This window comes from Dipodomys merriami, unplaced genomic scaffold (genome assembly GCF_024711535.1).
Source record: "Dipodomys merriami isolate MVZ:Mamm:240054 unplaced genomic scaffold, mDipMer1.0.p SCAF_99, whole genome shotgun sequence".
In the NCBI taxonomy this organism is placed as follows: domain Eukaryota; kingdom Metazoa; phylum Chordata; class Mammalia; order Rodentia; family Heteromyidae; genus Dipodomys; species Dipodomys merriami.
In genome coordinates, this window is record NW_027206612.1 from 2,980,001 (window position 1) to 3,005,645 (window position 25,645).

At 48.1% G+C, this 25,645-nt stretch overlaps 1 protein-coding gene across 3 annotated transcripts in view; it reads right to left on the reverse strand.

Moving 5' to 3' along the window:
* Trappc12 (trafficking protein particle complex subunit 12) overlaps positions 1 to 25,645 on the reverse strand; it is a 63,541-nt gene that overhangs the window by 27,378 nt on the left and 10,518 nt on the right. For all 3 annotated transcript variants that reach the window (XM_070014679.1, XM_070014678.1, XM_070014680.1), the window contains exons 3-6: positions 22,987 to 23,103; positions 9,133 to 9,246; positions 8,044 to 8,182; positions 285 to 397 (exon numbers count right to left, since the gene is read on the reverse strand). In XM_070014679.1, coding sequence (XP_069870780.1) covers positions 285 to 397; positions 8,044 to 8,182; positions 9,133 to 9,246; positions 22,987 to 23,103 — 483 coding nt within the window. The remainder of the gene's footprint in view (positions 1 to 284; positions 398 to 8,043; positions 8,183 to 9,132; positions 9,247 to 22,986; positions 23,104 to 25,645) is intronic.

Consider the following 25,645-nt stretch of genomic DNA (forward strand, 5'->3'; position numbering starts at 1 on the left):
GAAGCTGGACACGCTAATCTGTATGATTTCCACATGAGGAAATGCCTCTGGTTTTCATCTACCAAGAGTTCTAAGGAGAGGGAGTCAGACTCAGGCTCTGCGGCCAGCACCCTCCACCCTGAGAGTGACTTCAACCAGAACCGTGAATACCATACCATGCGACGCTCCAGGAGGGAAGGACTACAGCTGGGCAGGGCGTAGAGCACATGTGGCGTGGCGTGTCCTGAGGGCGCAGGGAACGCGTGGCTGCGTGCTCAGGGGAAGGGGCCGAGGCCAGCACTTACCTGGCTGCAGACTGTCCTGACCCTGTGTAGTCTGTCCAAGGCCTCCTGTGGATTGCCCAGATACTGCTGCAGCTCCGCGTGCAGGATGCGCATGGAGAAGGGGACCATCGAGCCTGGAATGCAGACAGGGTGGAGTTAGCCTGCTTGCCGGCACCGGCACGCTTTCTCACCCGGCACAGGGAAGGAGGTGTGTGCAGGTGCTCCAGTGCAAGTGAGGACAGAACCTATCCATTCCCTTGTTGGTGGCATCAGTAAACACATGTGTTTCTTTGCAAAGTTGCAGCTACATTTGCCGGGATAATTATCAAGATGTGTGGACGGATGCCAGAGCCATTGTCTCAGCTGGCCGCAATCACTTGGGAGGTGTCTGTCCTATACAACACACTGGCACAGACCTGCGGTGCCCCACAGGGACCAGCAGGCCGCTCGGGCGCTCTTCTCTCAACGAGAAGGCTCTGAGTGTGGGCTCTCAGAGCAGGCACATGAGTGATGGCCAGCAAGTAAGATTCGTCCTGCAGGTGACCCTGAGACACCAGTGAGGGGCAGCGGCTGCGCCAGGAAACTGCCAGCTGAGGAGACTCTCTGCTTAGATGCCGACACCGCAGCCCTGCCCCAGAGCCACCCCTCGGAAACCCCGTCACCCAGGCCACCTGGCAGGGTGAGCTAGGGAGACACCTAAGGAACCAGTCTCCAAACTCGGCTGTGATCCCACAGGAGAAAGTGGTATTCATGTGAGCAGCCTGCACCTGCATGCCTGGCACCTGGTCCGCTGATCACAGAGGAGGCGGACTGGTGCTGGTGTGACGGTGGAACGTCCCCACAGGCCCACCGGTGGCAGCGCGCTCCCCAGCTGGCGGTATTATTCTGGAGGGACCTGGAGACGTTGGGAGGCAGGGCCTAGCTGGAGGAAACAGGTCACTGCATGTGGGGCTGTCCCTGTATCTTGTCTCTGGCCCTGGCCATCTTTCTGTCTGCTTCCTGCCTGCTGTGGGAAGAAGCCTCCTGTCAGAGGCTCCCATGCAAATGCACGAGCCATGCAACACGGAGCAAACCCTCGGAAACAGTGACCAAACCTTCCTCCGTTATGTTCTTTCTGTCTGGTATTTGGTCACAGCAACAGAGTCTGACTAAAATGCCGGCAGAGGACAACTGCATGGATTCAGTGGAGGATGCCCAAGACAGGCCCAAGCTGTTAATATACAGACCTGCAACGCAGTTCAAAAGATGGTCAAAAAGCAAGCAGTATGGCTTTTGTCATTGAACCTCTTTGCCTGAATCTATTCATCTTCTACTCATTCACATTACAGAGCATGTGCGATGAAACACGAGCTTCCTGTCAATGCTCACTATCTTAAAAACTTTATGATGCTCTATGATTTTTTTTAATAAGAAAGGTCCAGAAAAGACAGTTACAAATAAGGAGCACTATGCAAAGAAAAGAATGTTAGCAATTATTGAGTTTAAAATGTTTGAAATTTCTTTTTCTAATAACACAAGATAACCTTTGTATTTGAAGATGAGCAGCTAAGTTTAATTATAATAGAAACTATTTCGGTTTCCTGTAAGGACAGTGCCACTTCCAACAGACAGGAGGTCTGCTGGTCCAGAATTTATTTCGGTGGAGAGACTACCTCAACAACCACAAACTCTGAGCCAGGCACAGAAACAATCTCAACTGGGAGTTCTCAATTCAGCTTGCAAATCATCTGCAATACAAAATGTAGGGGGAGCCACCTGTACCACACCTGACCACCATCAATCCACGGAAGTTTCTGCACTCAGGACATGTAAAAATATCACCAACTGCTGGGCACTGGTGGTTCATGCCTGTAATACTAGCTGCTCAGGATGCTGAGATCTGAGGATCAGGGTTTGAAGCCAGCTCAGGTAGGAAAGTCCACGAGACTTTTATCTCCACAATTAAGCACCAAAAAAGTCAGAAGTGGAGCTGTGGCTCAAGTGGTGAAACACTACCTTGGAGCAAAAAAGTTCAGTAATAGCCCAATGTCATAAGTTTGAGCTGTAGAACTGGCGCGCATACATGCACGCAAGCGCGTGAGTGCGTACACGCGTGCACGCACACGCGCACGCGCACATACACACACACACACACACACCCTCATGAACTATATGAAAATACAAATTTTTGAGAGGAGGCAAAATAATGCTGAGGATTATTTTGCATTAAATGCATATATTAGAAAAGAAATACCTAAAAGCCAATACTATTAATTCTACCGAACGGTTAATGAAGAAATGATACCTATTCTGTTTATCTCTTCCAGAAAACAGAAGCTGAGAAAACCTCTCAATCTGTTCTAAAAGGTCAGTATTACCCTAATACCAACACCAGACAATGATAGTACAAAAAAGTAAAAGAAAACTGAACAGCAATATATTTCAAAAACAGAAGCAAAAATCCTCAACAAAATTAATGTAACTTAACAAAATTGTACCAAAAATTATCAAATGGAATCTAATAAAATGAATTTTAACAAATAAAATAGCAAACAAGTCCAATAATATACAATGTGACCCATGCAGGATCATGGTTAAAAAAAAAAGTCCTATCAAGAAATGCAGGGGGTGGGCTGGGAAGGTGGCTCAGTGGTAAAGTACTTGCCTCACATGCATGAGGCCCTGGGTTTGATTCCTCAGCACCATATAAACTGAAAAAGCTGGAAGTGGTGCTGTGACTCAAGTGGCAGAGTGCTAGGCTTAAGCTGAAGAGATCAGGGACAGCGCCCAGGCTCAGAGTTCAAGACTTACAAACAACAAACAAACAAACAAAAAAAAAAAAACAAAAAAAAATCCAAAGAAAATTATTTGTATGATTAATGAAAACAAAATACACCTCGTGGCATGACAAAAAAAAAAAAAAAAAAAAAAAGGAAAGATGCTGAGTGCCAATAGTTTACACCTGCAACCTACTCAAGAAGCTGAGATCTGAGGAGCCTGGTTTAAGCCAGTCTTGCAGGAAAGTTTGTGAGACTCTGATCCTCAATTAAATACCAAAAAAGCTGGAAGTGGAGCTGTGGCTTATATGGTAGAACACCTGCCTTGAGCAAAAAAATGCAAAGACAGCACCCAAGCTCTGAGTGTAAGTCCCAGGACTGGTGGACACCACACACACACACACACACACACACACACACACACACACACACACACACACACACACTCTCTCTCTCTCTCTCTCTCTCTCTCTCTCTCTCTCTCTCTCTTCTAGGAAAGACATGCAGTTTATAGAATTAAGACATGAACAGAACAGCTAGGAAAGCAGTGTCTATTAGCTTCATGTAAGACGTGAATTTGATGTAATAGACTTTCAGGCCAGGTATTGGACTCAGAAGACAAAAGAGGTGTGGCTACTGTCCATCCACCTCAATAACAGAACACAAAAACTGTTCTGTTGTAAGTCAGACCCTCTTGGTCTGGCTGGGCCAGCTCATCCAAGAGCAGCTGCTGTGCCCAGCAGCATCGGCTGTGCTAAGGGTACTGCTGAGGGCCACAAAGCACGCAAGGCTCCCACCACCACAGCTGCCTGTCTAGCAGGGCCAAGTGCCTTGGTAGAAAAAAGCTGGATAAAATTCATAAGGAAGCAGCTTCTCTATGGATGTGTTTCGTGGAAGATCCTCATGTACAATTACAATCTGCCAAGCATCCAGGTTGGCATGATACTATAGAAGCACTTTTCATTTAAGAAACTTAGCATTTAAGAAACATTACATGTAAATATTCCTGCAAAATGTATTTCTGACTGTCCCCAGCACTGCTAAAAACCCACACTGCCGCCGAAGAAAGAGGAATGTGCCAGAAAGTAGCACCGGCCTGCCATGGGAAGTGAAAACGAAGGAGAAAGGGCAGCATGTCAGCTTGACCCCAGAGGGGCCGCCGCTGTCCACTGTGGGGTGGACGCTGGGAGGCTGTGTCCTCTGTGGTCTGCAAATGTGGTGGCCTGGAGGCTGTCCCTGAGAGAGGGCTGAACACCGTCACATGACCAGGAAGCAATGACGTCCCTGTCACCAGCACAGAGAGCATGTGCAAAGGACCCCACCAAACCTTTCCCAACTGGCGTGGCTTTTCCTCTCGCTTTCAAGCTGCAAGGGCCACTGCTGCTCGGTATGTGTTTCCCTGGACACGCGTCTTGTCTCTGAGTGGTGGCTTCTCCTCCTGTGTGACCGCCATGCCCATCAGTGTCCCTTCTTTTGCTGGACACACTGCCTCAGTACATGTCTGTCCGTCCCGAACACAGCACCACACTCCTAATCCCCAGCAATCACTTTCCATATAGAACTACATCCATGAACAGAAAAGACATTCTACAGTAAATATTAACTACGTATGTTCCAGTTTCCTGAGCTTACAGCCTGGAAGTGGCCATGCCTGGACAGGCTGCTGACTGGTGAAAGGTTTGTGCACACCAGAGTAAGAGGCCTTCTTGGGTGGTCTCATGATAGCAATGAAACCCTCTAGAGAAACTGTGTGTGTCTTTAACAGTCTGCGCTGATGTTACTTTAACAAAAATGATGGGCAAAGAGAAAAGCAGTAAGATTAACAAGTCTTCTCTAGCTGCGGAAAGAAAGCCATAATAATGCATAGCCATAATAACGCATATATAACGTAAAGAAAGCCCTAATAACGTCTTAGCATAAAATTGCTAAGATCTCAGCTACAGACAGTGCTGGAGATGCTCTGATCTGCTCACAGTGAAGAGCAGAGGATCCCACACAGCACGTCAGAAAGTTCCAGTGACATCCAACAAATCTAACCAGGCTGAAGTCACCAATGGAAATTGCTGGAAATGTCAGAGATGTGTATGAAACACAATACTGCTCTTTCCTGACATGAAAAACCTCAAACTTCTTAATTTTTACACATGATTCATCTGAGGTCTCATTATGAATATCTTGAATGGGAAAAACTGTGTCTGACATTCAAATGAAACATATTAAAGCTCATTCATAAAAGTTATTTGTTTGTATTATTATAACCTCCTGTAAAGCACATTTTAATGACTTGCTTTGCTAATATATTGCGAGTTAAAATGAAATGAATGAATCAAGTTCTACAGTTGTGCTTGTTACTCCACCAAGTGAGAAGAAAAATGAGTAAACATTCAGTGTATTATTGTGGATGAATGTTAATGCACTTCACTAAAATGTGCGTATGATTTATGGCTCATAATGTGAATTAGCTGCTTACTGTCCTCTGCACTGCCGGCGCATCTCCCTCCTGGCAAGCCTTGGGGAGACACGGCCACACAGGAAGGCGGGGGACGGGCAGCCCCATACAGTGCATTCCTGTCTTGAGTCTGAGTCCTCAGCAGACCATGTGAGCGCCAGGACATGAGAGCCTGACATGAGCCTGGGCTCAGCCTCTCCCACCTCCACAGGACACACACCTTTGGCGTCACTCCTCGCGAGCGGGAACAACGGAGGCACAAGTAGTCATGTGGGGTCTATAGGACACCCTGTGTAGCTGCATACCCACGGAGGGGGGGCAGGAACACCAGGACATGGGCCTGTGCACTCCAGTCCTGAGCCTTTGGTTGGAGGCAGACAAAACCTGGCAGTGTGTGGAAGCAGCGAAGGGCTGGGCTGAAGCCAGGCAGGATGCCGTTGAACTCAGGCCCTCACATTTACTACCACCGCGTTCTATTAGGTGAGCCATACCCCCGTCCAAACACGCATATCCTTTATGAGAAAAATCATAACGTCTATCTCCTGACTCTCAGAGCAAGCAGGCAACACTGACCACACAGGAACAGCCCCGACCTCACAGGCGGCGGCACCTGTTCACTCTCTGACACTACCGACGCTGTGAGGAGGCTCATTCCTCTTTGTGGAGTGGAAGTGTGCTCACAGCTTTACGTGGAAAGGTGAGTCTCAAATGGCACATCAGGGACACCGGCTGACTCCCACCCTCGTCACCACAGGTAGGGCTGCACCGGTGCCAGGAGGAGCAGACGGCTGGAATCCCTGAGGGCTGCTGCTGCTGCTTTTTTTTTTTTTTTTTTTCCAGTCTGAGACTAGGACTCAAACTTGGCATCTGACATTTTTCTTCACTGGCTGGTGCTCTACCATCTGAGCCCCGCCTCCAACCTTTGAAGGATTTAAAACCAATTTCCCCAAAGACTTCCTGAGTGCTGTGTGTGGGCAGTCCACACTTGGGGTCACCAAGCTAGGACCTTCAGAAACACCTCTGAGTCTATACCCCACTTCTTCCATCTGCTGGAAGAGCGGGTGGGGTGGGCAGGCCTGCCGTTCCCTCCTGCATGGAAACCTCAGGACCTGACGGAAGGGGCTTCAGGACTGGAGCCCCGTCCCAGCCAGGGTAGCACCAGCCTCTCTGCCCCGAAATCTCCCTGGTTGGCCGGTTCTCTTCCATGGAACCCACCAGCCAGCAGCTCAGGACCGCTGCTTGCATTTTTAATGTGTTATTTTAGGTAATAAACGGATCCTGACCATTGTTTTCTTTTCTGTAAGGGGTAGCAGCAATTTAGTACCAGGGCTGCCGAAGCTCCCCAGCCTCCGGACGTCAAAGGATTCTGCAATCAGAGCACTGCAGACCAACTACCCCAGCGGTCCCACTTGGAAAAGGAAGAGATGAGACAGGGAAAGCGTAGGGATTCAGGGATGACTTCACCGTGCTTCTCTACCTCCCTTCAGAGACAGCGGACCTGAGTCTAAAAAACACACATAATAGAGCTGAGTTCTGTTTTACTTTTAGTCTTGTTTTCTTCTGTGTCAAGGTAATAAGTAAGATATTCAGATGTGGGTTCTTTTCTGCTTGTTTTGGTACCAGAGCTTCAACTCAGTCTCGCCTGCCCAACAAGTGCTGCCGATGACCCTACACAAAGATGTCCGTGCCTCAACGAACTCAGAGCAGAATAGTTGAGCCGACTGCTGTAAAGCCACTTGTGTATGTGGCATAATTTAATGTTCACCTCACTCCCAGAGGTGTGCAGATCACCACCCTGTTTTGCTAATAAGGATGGTGGGCACAGAGGCATTTGCCAGCCCAAGGTAGCACAGCAAGTCAGTGTGGGGGAGGGCGGGAGGGGAGGGCGGGAGGGGAGGGCGAGGGCCTAGCTTCTAATAACTGCTCACATTGCCTCTCAAGAGATTTCCTCTCACGTCAGTTTTCTGCTAAAGAACACAAGAGGGCTCAGGTTTCTCGGTAAGGTCAGTCCTCCACTTCAAGGCCACAAGGGCTTCTATAGTGTGTCTTTTCCTCTCTGCAGCCTTATTTCTGGCTTCTGTCTAGAACAGGTTTGTGCCGTGGCCCCGTGTTTCCAAACAGCGATTGTGACTGGAGGGCCACAATGAGATGTGTTAAATGTATTAAGAACAGAGACCCGGGGAGACCTCTCACGTGTGCTCCATGTGGAAAGGACGGGTGTCCCTTCATTCGCAGGAGTGCGTGTGCATCAAGGAGCAGCTTTTACTTTAGGCCCCAGCAGGAAAAGCCCGGATGCCCAGTGTCCAGGCCCTGCAGCCACCACCTCACCTGCCCTGGCACACGCCTGACGGTGGCTGCTGTGTGGACCCGGGAGGTGTGAGTGAGCACCGGCAGGGCACGTGGCTGCAAAGCCGGGTGCACTCACTCCGCAAGCTCAGGATCGTGGCTGGGCTGCTCATTTGATTTTTCAGGATTGGGTCAATGAGAAAAATTGAAGATACCTAATTATACCTAAGCGACAGAAAAACAGGGCCAACACATGCCATCACACAGACATTAAGGACCACCGCCTTACCCCTGCGTCCTGGATACACATGCGGGTAGTATTCGTAATAAAGGTCTGGTTGGTCCAGGTTTCCAAAGGGCTCAAATTCCATTTCGGCATTCTGGAAAAGGCCTAACTTCACCAGCAGTGCCAGCCTCACAAACCACAGCTGAAACATGAGACAACAGGAACAATAGGTTATGTCCACACATCAAGTCAGAAACTCCCTTTTCCTTATTAGCCTGATTTCTAACACCTTAGCTCTCTTTCTCTCTTTGCACTTTGCATAGTCACATGTTTATAAAAGCACTGGAGCTCAGGCACATCAATGTGAATGATTCAATTCAATCAGCCACACTCGGTGAGCAGGGTACGTGTGCGAAGCTTCGCAAGAGCTGGAAAAACAACCCAGCCCGCTGGAAGAAGGATGTCGCAGAGCAGGCTGGGGCATGACTGCAGAGCCGAGGGGGGAGGGCCCAGGCGGTGTCGATCGGGGGTGGGGACGTCTGGCTTGTGTGTAAGGCCCACGTGAAAGGCTCGCACTATCATCCTGCTGGGCCTGCCAGGGCAACTGCAGGCGGGACTTGAAATCCAACCAATCCAGGAGCTCTGTTCATGGCAACATAACCATCAATGCGATCAATGGCCCTGCAGTCTTGCTTGGAAGATGAACGAGTTGTGCTGGAGATGGCTTGGGCGGGTCTGCAGGCCCAGGGGACAGACAGGTGGACATGGGCCCAGGGAGGGCAGTCCTTGAGCTGAGCACCTGTGAGCTCTCCAGGGCCCATGCATACAGCCACTTTGGGAACTGAACAGTGCTTCAGAAATGACTCACGTCAGTCTCTGTACTGACAAGAAAACAAGGCTAATGTGCTCATCAATGTGTACAGAAGACAAAGTAGGTACACACACTGAATGGCACAGTATACAGACTTACAAAAGGAACTCTTGCCATTTCAACAATACCTAGACTCATACCATTCATTCTTTAAGCCATCCAGACACACCTGCTGTGGATGCCAAACCTAAAACCTTCCATTCCCAGAAGCAGAGTCGAACAGTCTCCCAGAGCAGAGGCTGAGAAGCCAAATGACAGCACAGCAAGTGGAGGGGGCTCACCTGGAGGGAGTCGGTGGTGTGGCTGGTGGGCAGCCCGCTCTTGCCGTAGCCTTGGCCGTGGGCTGTGAGGAGGCGTCCGCACAGGTCCACAGCTGCCCTCCAGTTTTTGCAGCTCTGTAAGACAGAACAGGACACAGAACCCCACGCATGTGTCACTTTGCTGGAAGAAGCTCCACTCAGCCTCGGGTAAGGCTGGTGGCTGTCCAATATGGAGAGCCATTTGAGACAATCAAATCCGAGGACATCAAAATTTAACAACTGGTTGAACATGGGGAGGAGAGTTCTTACTGGAAAGCTTTCCTTGGCCCAGTCTATACAAGACAGCTCTATCTTGTGATTTCTTTCTTTTTTTGTCGGTCATGGGGCTTAGACTCTGGGCCTGGGCGCTGTCCTGCAGCTCTTCAGCTAAAGGCTAGCGCTCTACCACTTGAGCTACAGCACCACTTCTGGCCTTTCCTGCTTATGTGGTGCTGAGGAATCGAACCCAGGGTACTTCATCCATGTAAGGGAAGCACTCTACCACTGAGCCACCTTCCCAGCCCCTATCTTGTGATTTCTGTGAATTTAAATTCAGTAATTCAATTTTATGTTATGTGTTAGAAATATTTATTCATATCTATAAGATACAGAATGGAGGCTGGGAAGGTGGCTCAGTGGTAGAGTGCTTGCATCCCATGCATAAGGCACTGGGTTTGATTCTTCAGCACCAGAAAAGGCTGGAAGTGGCTCTGTGGCTCAAGTGAGAGTGCTAGCCTTGAGCTGAAGAGCTGAGGGACAGCGCCCAGGCCTACAGTTCAAGCCCCATGACCGACCAAAAAAAAAAAGATATAGAATGGACTATATTTTCAACAATTTCATTTTGTCACTATGAATACAGTGACTCAAGAATGCCATCAACGTTCTTCTGTCACACATCAGTTTACCCCATCATACTACACTACATTACTGGAAGCATGGGATGGTGGTGGCCACCGACAAACGCTGCCCTCTACAGGAAGAGGGCAGCCAGGAAGCCAAGTGGACATCAGAGAAAGATGGTCCCTCTGTCAAGACAGGAGGGGAATTCTCGATACCTTCAATGTAACAGGCACCATGCTGTAGATGTGCCCATGTGTACACTCAACAAATGGGCTGTAAGTACCTCCTGTCAGGCAAGGGGTTCAAGGGCAAAGTGGTAAACGAACTCTTTAATTGTTGGATCTAGCGAGTAAGACAAATATTAGATAACATGGTTTTTTTCAAAGGTAAATTGATGTGGGGTATATACCAAGTGTTTCTTGAACAGTAAGTTTAGGGTGCCTTGAGGCTGGGTGGCCAGGCAACCTCAGATGGGGTGGGAAAGGGGGAGGAGAAGGCACCTGCAGGCCCCTGGAGTTTCCTTAGGACAGGTAGGTTTTGAGCAACAGAGCAAACCCAGGTGGGTGACTAGGACATAAATGAAAAGAGAGGGAGACACGGCTGTGACACAGTGGAGAAGCGGGGGTGGGGGGTGGGGGGAGAAACGAAGGAGAGAGGGAGGGAGGGAAAGAGAAAGGGAGGGAGGAGGGGAATGGGAGAGAGACAGAGAGAGAGACAGGCAGGCACATACACACAAGAGAAGAAAGAAAATTCTGGGCTTCAGACCAAGCAGAGTCCAGACTCACCCTGAAGGGTTTCACGAATCTGAAATGTGAGGACAGAGCACGCACCCTTTCTGCATATGAACTCGCCCTTCCGCGCAGCACAACTCTGCATGAGTTAGTTCAGGGTCTCATTGAGCTTGGCTGAGCTTACAGATCTGGGACCCAGACCCTGCCTCTCGGGGGTGAGGATGGAATCAGGTGTCCTACATGCGGATGCTGAGCCCGGTGCCAAGCACATGGTGGACATTACTGGACGAGGTCCCATGAGGTACCTATCCAGTGTGCTCCAGCCTCATAACGCTGCCAGGCAGGCGGATGGCAGCGCCCTGCGGGAGAACCTTTCCTCTTCTCCCTGACTGCAGGACAGCCTGGACTCTGTGCCAACCGGCTGCTTCACAAGTCCACCGTCTCAGCCGGGCGCTGGTGGCTCACGCCTGTAATCCTAGCTACTAAGGAGGCTGAGATCTGAGGATCGCGGTTCAAAGCCAGCCCGGGCAGGAGAGACCGTGAGACTCCTATCTCCAATAAACCACCAGAAAACCGGAAGTGGAGCTGTGGCTCAAGTGGTAGAGTGCTTGCCTTGAGCTGAAGAGCTGAGGGACAGCTCCCAAGCCCAGAGTTCAAGCCCCACGACCGACAAAAAAAAAAAAAAAAACAAGTCCACCGTCTCTGGGCTGCCCACATTCCACTGAACACACGTGCACTGGTCTTTTGACTCACTCACCGAAGGCCATCTTGGGTCCACTGGTTTTGCGCATTCTGAACAAGGTGCTGTAGATGCCTGTGTGCAGTGTTGTGTGCCCCTCACAGTGTTTACTTCAACGGGGCACCTCCTGGCAGGGAGTGTGGTAGTTTCACTGCTGGGTTGTTTTACAAGGACGGGCTGGCTGCTTGCCAGAGTAGCTGTCCCGGTTTGCACTCCCACCTGCATCAACTGGAGTTCCTTTGCTCCACGTCCTCGCCAGCACTCTGGTGGTCTCTGGACGTAAGCCTCTCGCACGGGCGCTGAGGCTCTCACGGCCTGACGTGCTCCTCAGCACTCCTCTTCCACGTGATCCTCTGCGGCCTGGCAGCGGGCAGTCCACAGTGCCGGCCAGCCAGCTGCAAACATAGACGACTCAATGTCGTTTCTCAAAATACTTCCCATGGCTTTCCTCCCTTTGGGTGAAGAAACAGCTTATACCCAATGCAGTCAGGTCTTCAACGGCTAGAACAGCCCCCGGACTGGGTACTGCATTCCACATGCAGTGAGTCTGTCTTTGCAGCCATGCAAGCAACTTTGAGAGCCAGTGGGTCAACTATGAAGATGAAAATATGCCACATTCCTCCCAACTGTCCAAATTACGGTAAAATAGCTTCAAGTAATACGTACTCTCATGTTCTGGTGGACAGAGCAGAAATATTTTTAGAGTCACTGAGATAATTTGCTGAAATGATCTCCAAATGCTTTCTCTAGTCTAAATTTGATTCAATAATCACTTTATGCAGCACAAGTGGCTATGTATATATTCTCTTTGAATTGCAAATGGTGAAGAGCAGGAAAGATCTTCTGCCAAGTCTGGAGCAGCTCTGCATCTGTGTCTGTCTGATCCACCACCAGCACAGCCGCTCGCCAGTCCCCTCCTAGCGCCTGGCCAAGTGTGCTGGCCTTGCCTGCTGGGGCACTTACCGAGAGAGCAGAAATCGCAAGACACTCTGGGTAAGTGTAACAAGACACATGTGTGCTCAGGCCCGCACACCTGTCCATGAACACACATTTATGACAGCAGTATCACTTGTCTGGCAAAGAAACCATCAGAGCTGGCGGCACTGGGGTGGAGTCTTGCAAGACGAACCAGAGATGTCTATGGACCAAAGACCGCATCTTATGCAGGGGTGGTGGGTGTGGGCACTACGGTGGAAACGCACACAAGCCAGAGAGACTGTGGCCCCTGTCTGTGGACTCAGAAGAGACTTTCTGATGAGGGAGCAGAGCACACAGCAAACTGTGACTGAGCCGGGGGTGGAGGTGGTGGTGAAAAGGCTGGTCCTGGGAATTGAGCAGTGGGTGACAGGCTCAGATAGCTGTGGAGCAACTGCTGCAGGGCAGGCGCAGGACAGGTACCGGCAGGTGCAAGGCAGGTGCGGGACAGTTTTCTAATTCTTTAGGGCTATTATGAGGACAGAAAACCCCACTGAGCTGAATTAGTGAATAATGCAAAGAAACAAGGTCTTGACTTAGCACAAGAATGGAATGGGAGTGAGGAGACAAACAGCTTTCATTTCTATTACATACTTGGGAGGTAAAGTATTTTTTTATTAATTTTCTGGGAAGTCCAAGTTCTGATCTGGGCAAGGAGCATTATCATTATTAGCACCAGGAATGCAGGAGCAGCGGCAGGCAAGCCTGGGGATCTGAGGCAATGCACCTCGTGAACACACATTGCTGCCTTCAGGAGAGCCGCTCACACCGTGACGGCTACCGCCCACTCCCTGGCTCCTGCCCCTTGCCCACACTGTAGGACTCACGGAGGTGGGAGGTGCAAAACTGAGTGAGAATGCCGTCTTTGAACAAGGATGTCCTCATTCTTCTGTGTCCTTGTAACCCTTATTCAAACGCAGGTTGCTCTGTGTTCTTGTCTTCACTCACAGCTTCCTTGTATTCTACAGATGCTCTTGGAAGACAGCGTTGGATGCTGGCTGCGTGGCGCAGCTGGGCTCAGCTCGTAAGGCAGCTCTCCACCTTGGATGCCAGAAGAAGTGCCAGCTTTCCAGAAGCTCTGCAGGCCTGGGGCCACCAGGACGCCATTCTGGGAGAGCTGAGGGTGCCCTGCACCCACCACTTCACACTGCCCCAGCCAATCAGCCCAACACGACAGTGCTCGCTTTGGCAGCACATATACTAAAATTGGAACGATACAGCTATTGCTTCTAACATATTTATCAGGTACCATGTGATTTTTTTTGTTGCTTTGTATGTTTCTTCCCCACGGTATAACCCCTGTTTTCACTGTATTGGATGTTGGTATAATTTGGGGAGGGGAAGGGAAAAAACTAAATGTTTAAATAGGGATACAGGTGGACCCATTGCAACAATGAGGTGTACAAGATGCTATGTTGAAAAATGAACTTTACAATTTAGGCTGGGGGCAGGGAGAGTGTAGGTGTGAGGTGGGAAGGAAGGGATGGTAGGGGAAAAACAAAGGAGGAGGCAACAGTGCTGGATAAGAAATGTACTCATTACCTTGCTCATGTAACTGTAACCCCTCTGTCCAGTATTTTCACAATAAAAAAACTTCTTAAAAAAAGAAAAAAAAAAAAAAAAAAGAAACACGACAGAATGGAGAAGCTCCATGGCTAGACAGAGTACAAAGGCCAGGTGTGCAACTAAAGGGTTGTTGTGAGGTTTAAGAACAGAATAGCAGTGACGACTATGTGCAGCAGGAGCCCCGAGGCGTGCTCCACAGAAGGTCTTTGGTGTCCATGGTGCGACACGACGCTCTGGCAGATGGACGCCGTCAGGACGTGCCAAGTGGGCTGCAGGCTAGTGTCCTTTCCCTACTTGCACTGTACAGCTCCTGTGGGCTCAGCCAGGCCGGGCCTCTTGGCTGCTCTGGACAGCTCCCCCAACCCCTGCATGAGGCTTGCTTTCACCAGGCCGTGAGCACATGGCTGCCCGAGGCTTCAGAGACGGCAGAAAATGCAATTGTACCAATTATGCAAAACAGTTTCACCTCTGAGTTTCTTTCTTTCTTTTCCTTTTTTTTTTTGTGCTGGTCTTGAGTCTTAAACTCGGGGCCTGGGTGCTGTCCCCAAGCTTTTCTGCTCAAGGCTGGCACTCTACCACTTGAGCCACAGCTCCACTTTTGACTATTTGAGTGTTTAACTGGAGATAGAGTGCCACAGACTTTCTTAACTGGGCCAGTTTGAACAGCAATCTTCAGATCTCACCATTCTGAGTAGTGAGGATTATAGCAGTATCATTGGTACCGAGCAAGTCTGAAAGTCTGAGCTAGCTAGCTAGCTAGCTTGCTTGCTTCCTTCCTTTCCTGCCATTCCTGGGGCTTGAACTCAGGGCCTGGGCTCTATCCCTGAGCCTCTTTGTGCTCTAGATTAGTGCTCTACCACTTGAGCCACAGTGCTACTTCCAAATTTTATTATTGATATTTATTATTTTTTGCCAGTCCTGGAGCTCAAACTCAGGGCCTGGGTGCTGTCCTTGAGCTTCTTTTGCTCAAGGCTAACGCTCTCCCACTTAAGCCACAGCACTACTTCTGGCTCTTTCTGCTCATGTGGTACTGAGGAATCGAACAAAGTCACATTCCCAGGTCTCTCTGAGTTTCCTGCTGGCCACTTCAGAGAAAAGGACCACAGTCTGCAGTGGTCTCCAGCCCCTTAAGGCCTGTGCACGGTTACTCCTCCAGCATGTCAGTCAGACCCTCAGCTGCACGCCTGTGCACAGTTACTCCTCCAGCATGTCAGTCAGACCCTCAGCTGCACGCCTGTGCACAGTTACTCCTCCAGCGTGTCAGTCAGACCCTCAGCTGCACGCCTGTGCACTGTTACTCCTCCAGCATGTCAGTCAGACCCTCAGCTGCACGCCTGAGCACAGTTACTCCTCCAGCGTGTCAGTCAGACCCTCAGCTGCACGCCTGTGCACAGTTACTCCTCCAGCATGTCAGTCAGACCCTCAGCTGCACGCCTGTGCACAGTTACTCCTCCAGCGTGTCAGTCAGACCCTCAGCTGCACGCCTGTGCACTGTTACTCCTCCAGCGTGTCAGTCAGACCCTCAGCTGCACACCTGAGCACAGTTACTCCTCCAGCCCACCAGTCAGGTGATGGTGTAGACCCAGAGCCAAGATCACCTTCTGGACTCAGGCAAAACCCTCCGGGCTCTTCATCCGCTCACTACTGCTGTGCCATCTCCAAGGATGGGATCTGGTTCCTAGTGATATCAATTTGGTTCCTGGACACCAGTGGTCAGAGGACTCCCTTCAGATGAATACCACAGGACAGAATCCTACTCCTTAGCAGGCACTTGCGCTTGAAGTTAATATGAGTTTGGACTAAGACTTTTCCTCACTTCAGTAGCTCCTGGGGAAGGAGTTCTGGCTGAGTGCTTTGCCTTTAACTTTGATATCTTTACTGCAGTACTTAGCATGCACAGACATCAAAAAGGTAGACTAGGGCTGGGAAGGTGGCTCAGTGGTAGAGCACTTGCCTTGCATGCATGAGGCCCTGGGTTCGATTCCCCAGCACCACATAAGCAAAAAGAAAAAAGCCAGAAGTGGTACTGTGGCTCAAGTGGTAGAGTGCTAGCCTTGAGCTGAAGAGCTGAGGGACAGCTCCCAGGCCCAGAGTTCAGGCTCCAGGACCGGACCCCCCCAAAAATAAATAAAATAAATAAAAAGGTAGACTAGGCCCAGCGTCAGTGGCTCACACCTGTCACCCTAGCTACTCAGGAGGCTGAGATCTGAGGATCACGGTTCAAAGCCAGCCTGGTCAGGAACATCTGTGCGATTCTTATCTCCAATTAACCACCATTAAAATGGAAGTGGTGCTGTGGCTCAAGTGGTAGAATGCTTGCTTTGAGCCGAAGAGATAGTTCAAACCCCAAGACTGACAAAAAAAAAAAAAGTGGACTAACAGTAAATTCACAAAACAACAAAAAATAGTATGTTTAATCATACAAGCAAAGAATCACAAAGTGTAAAAAAGCAAATGTCTTTGTTAGCGCAAGAAACCAGAAAAGTTTCAAAAACTTTAAAGTTCTCTGAGCAGAGAAGACAGTGAAGCAAGTTCATTCATGTAACATACTCTGACTTAAGTACTTTGCCTTCTGAGACTTATCCTAAAGAAAGCATTACATATGTGGAAAAGGTTCATCCCAAGGTTATTTACTCTGGCTTCAGACTATGTGGCTATTAAAATGTTTTTAACTTAAGCCAGGTGCTGATTGCTCAGGCCAATAAACCTAGCTGGGCAGAGAAATCGATAAGACTCTTATCTCAGCCAGGTGTGGGTGGTTCACATCTGTAATCCTAGCTACTCAGGAGGCTGAAATCTGAGGATATAGGTTCAAAGCCAGCCCAAGGCAGTAAAGTCCGTGAGACTCTATTTCCAATAAACCACTCAGAAAACTGCAAGTGATGCTGTGAGCTGAAGAGCTGAGGGACAGTGCCCAGGCCCAGAGTTCAAGCTCCACGCCTGACAAAAAACAAAAACAAAAACAAAAAAAAACCCTTTTTATTTCCAATTAAACAGCAAACTATGGAAGTGGAAGAACTGCTTAAGTGGTACAGCCTTGTGAGAATGTGAGGCCCTGAGCTCAGTCCCCAGTGCCGGCACATACACAAGAAAGTGGCAACTTAAAGACTCTTTAATATGGGGAACATGTCTAAGAGAGATCTGCACACAGTACTCATGAAAAAAATATTCATTTTCATAGATGTACATACCACGTATAGTATACACACACACATACACACAGCATGTATGTCTGTATCGACACACAAAGTTAAAGGACAATCTCCTTCATTTTTCTCAAGCAAACCCCACTGTTTGTAAGATCAGGCACAGGTTTGTGAGGGAAGGGGCGGGTCATCCTCCTACTGGATGCTTTCTCTCTCTGGCCTCTGAAAATGGCACACGCACACCCATCTCACACTGCAAGGATGCCCAGGGACCCTGCCACCTGGGGCAGTGCTCAGCACGCAGCAGTACCAGTCACGCCTGCTGAAGTGCAGAGCTTTACCAAGTACTAAATATGACAGCTAAAGGAAGTTCCATGGTCCTGAAGAACAGCAGACAGGACTCACGGTCAACCTTCTGCACTTGCAGGTTCTGCGTGCCTGGGTCTGAGCAATGGTGGCGGGACCTGGGCAGGCTCTGTCTTTGTGTCATGCTGTTCCAAACCACACAGTACCACTGTTCACAAGTACAAAGGATCAGACATGGCTCAGTATGCTACAGACAACACTTTATACGAGGGACTTGAACACCTCAGAGTTTGGAGTCTTCACGCTCCTGGAACTGGTCCCATGGAGACCCAGGGTGGTGGTGGCAGACATGGAGTCTATAGAGGCTGGTTTCTGCTGCCAGCACAGCTTCCTAGGAACAACTTGGGTTGTTTTTTAAAAAACGATCTGGCTGACCTCAAAGCATCAGAATGTGTACAGGTGTAAAATCATATAAATGAGAAAATGAGGAAATCTGTATATAGGTATTTATGTAATTTTGAAACAAACAAGAAATCGTGCACAATAAAGGTCCCGGCTCATTATATTCCCCGTGTACAGGAACATACCATCAATAAAACACTTGAATATGTAACAAAATTATTTGCGGAGACTTTCTGCAAATATGACATGCTCCACAACTCATATAAAAGCCTTCATCCCTGCTATGATTTCGTATACTGTGTTTTTCAATCTCAAAGTAGTACACTACTAACAATGAATCAAAAACATATGCTCTTATTTAGTAAGTAAATGTAAATTCTCTTAAAAATGGCTTTTTTCATAGATGAAGAGAAAATGTTTATGCTCCTATGAGGCTCTTCCAATGTAATGTTCCCTGGATACCTGATATAAAAGATCTATGTAGATAATTGCTGCTATTGACTAAGTGCACTATTTGGCTAGGCAATCTTCTGATGAATTTTAGCCTATAAATAGCATTGCAGTAAGATCTGAACCAATTTATACCAACCCAAGAAGCTCTTTTTTTTTTTTTTTCTTCTGTTGTGGGGCTTGAACTCTGGGCCTGGGCGCTATCTCTCAGCTCTTGAGCTCAAGGCTAGCGCTCTACCACTTAAGCCATAGAGCTACTTCCAGCTTTATTTTTTCTGTTTATGTGGTGCTGAGAAATTGAACCCAGGGCCTCATGCATGTGGGGCAAGCACTCTACCACTGCGCCACCTTCCCAGCCCAAGAAGCACTTTTCTAGAAGTTGACCCAATTCTTGTGGCAAGTGATAACAAAAACAGCCCGCATCAGGCATCTGTAGCCTGGTCCCCTCATTTCTAGGGAGACCTCGGGGCAGCAAGGCTGCAGGATGTAAAGGATCAGACTTGGACCTGGAACTGGAGTTTAGGACCAAGATGACTAAGCCTGTATCACCTATCTGTAGGTTAGATTTGGATGAATATCTGGGTTGAGCATCAGCTGGTAGGACAGCCAACAGGTGGGGTGATTTTCCTAATGTCACAATTAAAAGAACGCAGATGTGATCAATGTAGTATACATACATCCAAGTATTACGGCAGTATTATTCTGGATTTATACTTCCCCAAATAATGTATTTCCTTAAGGAGAATACAAAACACACATTTGGTTGACAGGTCAAGTGTGCTCTGCATTCTGAAGACATTTCTGGTGCAAGGAAGTTCTTCCTATCACCAGGGTAGGGGGGGTCAAATCCCCTGGTAGAGGGGGGTTTGCCAGCAGATCCTCTGGGACAGGCAGTACGTGGGACACTGCTCTGTCACGGAGTTCCCGAAGATGCCTATGAAAGAGGGGTCTTTGTCAGGCAACAGCCAGCAAGGGACAGCGATCCTCGGGGCCACACTGCGGATGAGAGGTGGGCATGGGACAAGTATGTGGGTAATCTGGACAGGTGCCAGAGGAACTGCTCAGGTCAGACTCTGATGACAGAAACCACTTTTAGTCGTTAAGAGTCTTCCTGGACTTTGGAATCATGGTGAAGGTATTCCCCAGATGGTTTCAAACATCTGTAAAAGCTGCCACACTGGAAGCAGCCTTGTGTAATTTGCTTTTTCTACTCACTATTGTATTTGAAATTTATCAATATTGATGAATGTGGCTGTCATTCATTTATTTCAATCACCCCAAAGTACTTAACTGAGTGTATATAACATAATCTTTTGTTGTTGTTGTTGTTGGTTATTACAGTTTAATAAAGCTTTTGTCTAGTAGAATATGCAATAAACATTTTTAAGCATGTTTTATACAGATGGGTGTTTCTTTTTTAAGTATATAGTTACAAATCGGATTGTCGTATCAAAGTTATACAAAAGATTCATTTCATTACCTGATGTTAAATTGTCTGCAAAGAAGCTATGTCAATTTACCTTCCCACCAACAATGCACACAGTATGGAGGTACAAAACCCTCACGATCCCTACCAGCGGATCCCTACAAAAACCTTCACAATCCCTAGTAGGTTGGGAGGTATGAAACCCTCACAATCCCTAATTAAAAGTATGAAATCCTCACCATGTCTAGTGTGATGGTGGTATTGGGGGGAGCCCTTATGATCCCAGAGGTCAGGGGATGGAACATTCACTACTTCTCATGGGTTGGGGGCATGAAATGCTTGAGATCCCTGGTGAGTCTGAGCATTTGCTCCTTATTTACTGGCTGTCTGGTCTCCATGCATTGCCTAGTTATGTCTTTTTGGTTTTGGGCTTGACTGCATAGCTGTCCCTGAGCTTGTTGCTCAAGGTTGGCTCTTGACTACTTGAGTCACAACTCCACCTCTGGCTTTTTGGTGGTTAGTCAGAGATGAGTCTTATAGACTTTCCTGCCCTGACTGGCTTCAAGCCACAATCCTCAGATCTCAGCCTCCTGAGTAACTAGGAGTACAGCTGTGAGCCACCAGCACACAGCTTAAAACATGTTTAAAAAATTTTAAACATGCACGTTTGAGGATTAAATGTATGCCCTTGCCCATGCTATGCATGCTTCCTGCCTGAGCTATGCTGCAGCCCTGAGGCCTAGTTTTCTGTACCCTGTTTAAGAAATACTCCTCTATCCTTAGTCATTAAGTCAATGCTGTTTGATAAAATGAAAAAAAATTGATTTTGAGATAATTTTCCCACTGAATTATCCAAGGAAGTAGTACCATTGTTTGGCTAGTTCATTCTTGTTGTAATAACCCGTATCCCTTCTCTCTGGCTCCTCTCTCCCACCCTTTCTCTCTCTCTCTCTTTTTTTTTTTTTAGAGATGGTTTTATTATTTTTTTTCTCTCTCTCTTTTTTTTTCTATTTATGTGGTGCTGGGGAATTGAACCCAGGGACTCATGCATGCAAGGCAAGGACTCTCCCACTGAGCCACCTTCCCAGCCCCCTTTCTCTTTATTTTGTAGTGCAGGGATTGAAACTCAGGGTCTTAGGCATGATGTAAAGTGCTTCAACCTAAGCTGTATCTCCAGATATTTTTTCTTCTGGTTTTTGAGACAGTGTCTATAGCCCAGGATGGCTTCAAACTTATAATCCTGCCTTTCCTTCTGGAAGTTTGATTTACAGTTATGTGCTACCATGCTGATTCTAAAATTGTTTTATGTAATTATGTGGTTTTAACACCAAGGGCTTGAACTTGAAGTTCTTTGCTCTCGCTCAGCATGCCTACTTATGTCACTCTACGACTTGAGTTATGCCTCTATTCTGACATTTTGCTGGTTCACTGAAGATGCAGTCTCTCAAATTCTGTGTGTGTGTGTGTGTGTGTGTGCGTGCGCGCATGCCTATTTTGGCTTTGCACTGTGACCTCCCAGGTCTCAACTTCCTGACTAGCTAGGATGAAATGCATGGGAGCCACTGGTTCTGTGTTCAAACCCACAATTCTCATTCTGACTCACACAGGTGTCTGCCTGCACTGCTTCTCGTTTACTAGCTTTGGTGTGCTGCCGCCTAGCTGCCGTTTGCTCTCAACCCGACAGGTATGAGAGGATTAAGTGACCATGGCCACCACTGCCTTCATTTTGCTGCTGGACAGGTGAGCAGGACCTGCTTCAACTTTCCTCTTCTCTGACTCCTCTCAGCACAGGACAGTGGTCATTTCACTCCCGTGGTGGGGCTTGTTGTTACCACCAAGCACAGCCAGAGAGGAGAGGATGCTGGCCCAGTGCACGGTGTCTGCCTGTGGGCAGCCGCTCCAGGGAGGTTGGGCAGAAGACCAAAGCCAGGCAGGGGTTAGGATGACATCTCCTCCCCCACAGACATAATCTGGGCACCTGTGAGAGCTAAGCAACTTCTTTGAATCCCATGCTGCCTGTGGTTTGAAATTACAGTTACTTATTTTCTCAGTATGTGTTTTGCTATTTTTGTCTCCATTTCCCACCTCCTTGTTCTTCTTCTATTTTCAATGTTAGATGTCAGAAAAGTTCAGTGATGGAATTATTTTTAAAATAAGGATTAAAGGATGCCATATGATACTTCAAGTTCTGTGGAAGAAATCTTAGAAAGACTTTATTATTGTGCAGGACATGTAGGGTTCTCATGACAGTTTGGTAAGAAAAGTCTCTACATTTAAATAAATGTCCTTCCTACAACTTAGAAAAAGCAACCAAGATCACTCCAGTAACTAATGGCAGACACGGACTTTTCTCCACAGAAGACTCACGGAGTCACGAGGTGACAGGTTGTGACGATGATTCCCCCACAATTACAACGGTACAACACTGACATATCCAGAACTCTTTCCTAAGCCAGGTGCCGTGCCTCATACCTATAATCTTGGCTTCTCAGGAGGCTGAGACTGTGCTTCAAAAACAGCCTTTCCAGAAAAGTCTGAGATGTTAACTTCCAATTAATGAGCCTCCTCTACAACAAACCCCCGAAGCCCCCAAAACAAAACCAAAAAGCCCCTGCTGCACTGGAGGCTCAAGTAGCAGAATCATAATGTAAGGCATCTTCTTTTTCTTTTTTAGGCCGGTCATGGGGCTTGAACTCTGAGCCTGGACGCTGTCCGTCAGCTCCTCAGCTCAATGCTAGTGCTCTACCACTTGAGCCAAGCATCACATCTGGCCTTTTCTGCTTATGTGGTGCTGAGGAATCCAACCCAGGGCCTCATGCATGCAAGGCAAGCACTCTACCACTAAGCCACTATCCCAGCTCCAGGCATTTTCTATAAAATAATATAAAGCTGGAAAAGTAGTGGATGCCTAAAATCCCAGCTACTTGGGGGGTGGAGGTGGGAAGAACTCTTGAGTCTTAAGTTTGAGACCAGGGAAATATATGGAGACAAGTAACTCCCCCTCCCACCCAGTTCATCTATTTGTTGTATTTGATGGAGCACGCTGGATCATATGTCTACACGTGTAGACATATGATCATTTAAAGTAGTGGCTTTTTAGTTCACTGGATTTAAGATGATCAATGTGTTTACACAATACTTTCTGCAGCACAGGACTGGCATGTAATCCTGTGCATTTTAGCTATGTGCAAGAGTTCTGTTGATGCATTCAGTCATTACAAAGGTAGGCTAGAAGCTGTGTTCTCTGTTACTTACAATTAGCTGCTTGAGGCCCACGAAAGACTGCTCCACCGAGCCGGCGTTCAGAACCTGCCTCCTGGCTGCTGCCTTCTCGCCCAGGAAGCGAAGCATCAGGTCTTTAACCGCATCTCCCTAGGGGAATGTAAAGGAAGTATGTCAGGACAACACAATGTTCATGAAACTCAGCTAGCAGCACCCATTACTCAGGTCCCTTTCAGTTCAGGGGCAAGGAGAGAGTGGGGGATCTAGTACAGGAAAACACCAACGAGCCAGAGCTGAGTTGTTAATAAATGTATATATTTTAGAACTGCTCTTTGTCCCAAGGAGGGAGTGGGAGACACTGCCACTGGGGAGGGTTCTGAGGCTGGAGTCCTGCAGGGTGAGGTGTGCTGCTGGGGGGATGAGGAGCTGTGGGCCCGGGGGGGAGTGCCCAGCAGAGGCGGGGCACAGCACCCAGCAGAGGCCGGAGCACAGCGCCCAGCAGAGGCCGGAGCACAGCGCCCAGCCCGGCTCTTGAAGACTCTCAGACCCGCCTCTAGGAAAGGCTTTGGAGCAGCTGACGTGTGCGGCTGGAGAAGAAACATCAGGATGTCCCCACCCCTTTCATTTCTTGCCCACTGTTCTCTCAGAAACAAGATTATTTCAATCTACTGTTACTTTCAAAAATGGAAAAAAACTAAAAAAAAAAAAGCTACCTCTAGGCTATGTAAGCAATAAACCAAAACAACACTGCGGAAGCTGTCAATCCTGGCTCCAGTTCTGTGGCCCACAGGGGAGATGAGAGCAGATGACGCTAGCCTTGAGCTGAGGAGCTGAGGGACAGCGCCCAGGCCCAGAGTTCAGGCCCCATGACCGACAAAAAAAATAAAAAAGACATACTTGCATCTTCCTCCACTGGGGCAAAGAGCTAGACAGAAGCAGCAATTTTATAATTCCTGCTTTCAGAGAGTAACGTGGAACACTTGAAGTATCAGGACTAGAAAGGGAGCAAAGTGACCTGGGAGTGATGATTACCATAAAGGGATAAGGCAGCCGGCACCACGGCTCACACCTGTAATCCTAGCTACTAAGGCTGAGGTCTGAGCATCAGCCAGATTCAAGGCCAGAACCAGACACTCTGAGTCCATGAGACTCCTATCTTCAACTAGCCACTTAAAAGTTGTAAGAGGGGGTTTGGCTCAAATAGGAGAGTGCTGGCCTTGAGGAAGAAACTAAGCACAGCACCCACACTCTGAGTTTAAGTCTCAGTACTGGCACAAAAAACAAAAAAACAAAAACAAGCAGGTTTCAGGAATATGACACACACGTGCAGCCTTGCTGGCAGCTTGGTGTGGCCAAGAGGCCACAATGTGTGCAAAGGGTTGTGAGTGGACACACTCTGTCCCCCAGGCCACTCACCTTAGGAGTCCTGCTGTGCTGACCTTTCTACAACTGCAAATACCTACCTACCCTTAGTCACGGACCCTGGGTTTTCCTGACAGTCAGCTTAGCCCATGGCAGAGGCATCAAAACCTTTCACCATTCAGATGAGACCACCTTGCCACGTGTTCAGTGCACTTCCATAGGTCACATAGGTTGTTGGCAAAGCAAGTATTTGGGACCAGTTCTTCCATTTCAAGGTACTTTCTATGTTCCTACATTGACTGAAGGAATGTCTATGTATGAGAAAGTTTCTGGGACCCTGGAAAAAGTACAAAAGTTCCTTCAAAGACTTTTAGTACTCATTCTTCACCAAAATCATTTGCTTTCTAGTTCTCTTTTTAAAAGATGTCACTGGATAGAGAAGATTTTATCTTTAATTAAAAGTATTTGACACATAAACGTTGTATATATTTGAGGAATACAATATCCTTCAACATGTGTATCCTGTGTCCTGTCACAATCAACGGACGGAATCCCACCATCTAAACCGAGGAAGGGATGAAAACGCTGGTCACCAACCACAGTGAACAGCATCTTGGTCCCCTCCACCTGTCCTTGGGAACTACCACTGCACTGTGCTCAACACAGCTGTGTTTATGAAGACCCCCCCAGGTGAGCAAGCCTGTGTGGCACCTGCCCTTCTGCATCTGGGTTAGTGCATGTAGCATCGCATCCTCCAGGGCCATCCATGTTGTCAAGAATGATACCATTTCCTTCCTTTTTATGTTCATTTTTAAATATTTTATTATTTGAGTTCTGGGGCTTAAACTCAGGGCCTGGGCACTGTCCTTGAGCTACTTTTGCTCAAGGCTAGCGCTCTACCACTTGAGCCACAGCACCACTTTGGCTTTTTCAGCTTATGTGGTGCTGAGGAATTGAACCCAGGGCTTCATGCATGCTAGGCAAGCACTCTACCACTGAGCTGCGTTCCCAGCCTCTCCTTCCTTTTTATGTTGACTAAGAGTTCATTTTGTGAATACATCCCATTTTCCTCATGCATTTCTTCAGCAATGGACCTCAGGTTGGTTCCTTACCTTGGCTTTCATGGGAAGTGCTGTGAAGAACTCAGGAGTGCAGCTCACCCGAGACACCGACTTCACCTCCTCTGGACCCATACCAAGGCAGAGTTGCTGGGTCCTATGGTAACTCTACTTTTAAGTTTTGAAAGAGCCTCTCCAAGCGTTCCACACTGGCTTACTAATTTACAATCCCACCCACACTCATTATCACTTGTCTTTAGTTATCCTAGCAT